The sequence below is a fragment of the Penaeus monodon genome, chromosome 20, assembly GCF_015228065.2.
Source record: "Penaeus monodon isolate SGIC_2016 chromosome 20, NSTDA_Pmon_1, whole genome shotgun sequence".
In the NCBI taxonomy this organism is placed as follows: domain Eukaryota; kingdom Metazoa; phylum Arthropoda; class Malacostraca; order Decapoda; family Penaeidae; genus Penaeus; species Penaeus monodon.
Window position 1 is genome coordinate 2,100,576 of NC_051405.1, and position 1,413 is coordinate 2,101,988.

Genomic DNA, 1,413 nt, shown 5'->3' on the forward strand with positions numbered 1-1,413 from the left:
CCGGTAAGATAAACTGGTAAATGTTTATGTTTGAGCTGGTTGCATTATAGGCAATGAGGGAACTGGAGGATCTCAACGTGGCCTCTCTTCCCTACTGGTCCTGACAAGATGTTGGGGGAAGCAAGACCAGGAGTTCCAATCGCAGCAAAAGACCTACCCACAGCACAACCTTTCTCCAGACAACAACAAAAAATTGAACCAAGCCATAATACTGTCAGTTCTCACAATACATCCCTCTCCTCCATTAAGTGCAAAATATCCTCGTGCCCGAACGCCCCCAGTGCCTGGCTCTTCGGCACCCAAGCCGCCGAGCGCGTCCTCACCACTTTGAACAGGGCGCTGCTGTCCCGCGGGCCTTTCTCGCCGCGGCTCTCCATGGCCTCCGGCGTGGCCGAGCTCACGGCGGCCGCGGCCAGAGTCCTGAGGTTGGAAGGCGCGGCGGCCTGCGTCCCGAGGGCGGCGGGTGCGGCCTCCCTCGCCGCCTGCGGCTGCGGGAGGCCAGGCTCGCCGCAAGAGGACGCGGCCTCGCCAGCCCTCGCCTCCTCAGCGGCGGCGGCCTCGCCCTCCATGGCCACGTCCGCCGCCGCGCCGCCGCCCTCCTCCAGGCTGCCGTTGCTGCTCTCCGTGGAGTCGATGCCGGAGTCCATCCTGGCCGCAGTGTGCTCGAGCTCGGCCTCGGCGCAGGAAGGCGGCCTCAACACGCCAGGTCGCACTCGGCCGCGAGCACGAACGGTCGCCTTGTTATCTGCGGCTCGCGTAATCGAGGTTTCGCGCCCGCACGCGTGTCTTCCCCCTTTAAATGACAAACGCTTCATCAAATACTCCAAAAGTTAGAGAAAAAAGTTAGGTGTTGCATTTTCCATTCATTCCATATAAAAAAGCAGCCTTCTGACTTTAAATGATTATTTTGGCGACACCATTATAGGATAAGGATATAGAAGGCATAACAACAACGTACATGCAACTTTTTTGCCGAAAAAAAATAAAATAACAAATGTCTCCCACATAAACCACAGGATTATACGAGAAATCACAAAATACACAAACCGCTCGCAACACGTAATAAAAAATTAGCAAAAGTGATTATCTCAAACACAAACAAAGTAGCCGCGAAATTCGCAGAGAGGAAGCAGCCGCAGGATTTTTTATTTTTAGCACAAAACTGGTTCACAAAATTCTCACACCCACAAGTGACTCACTAATTACCTGTTTTCTCTTCTTCTTCGGCGAATATTGGGGAAGATTTGACTCTGAGTAAGTGGTATTGTGTCAAAGTCACACTGAATAGCAGCGAGGGTAGAAAGTAGAAGGCAGGAAATGCTCATAAGTGATTTTCAGAGAACATTCAATTCATTTTCTTGCGCTTTGGACTGCAAGGAAAACTCTGCCTCACTTAGAATTAGTGACATGTGT

The 1,413-nt window shown here is 52.2% G+C and overlaps 2 protein-coding genes across 3 annotated transcripts in view; one reads left to right on the top strand and one right to left on the bottom strand.

Moving 5' to 3' along the window:
* Positions 1–751, bottom strand: part of LOC119585538 (ankyrin repeat domain-containing protein 54-like) — a gene marked incomplete in the record, with an annotated part of 36,734 nt that extends 35,983 nt beyond the window's left edge. The window contains 1 exon segment of the mRNA XM_037934162.1: positions 324–751. Within this exon segment, the coding sequence (XP_037790090.1) occupies positions 324–647 (324 nt within the window).
* A 219-nt stretch (positions 752–970) lies between these two features.
* LOC119585575 (N-alpha-acetyltransferase 80-like) overlaps positions 971–1,413 on the top strand; it is a gene marked incomplete in the record, with an annotated part of 3,979 nt that continues 3,536 nt past the window's right edge. Inside the window, 1 exon segment of one of the 2 annotated variants that reach the window (XM_037934243.1) lies at positions 971–1,254. 2 annotated transcript variants of the gene reach the window in all.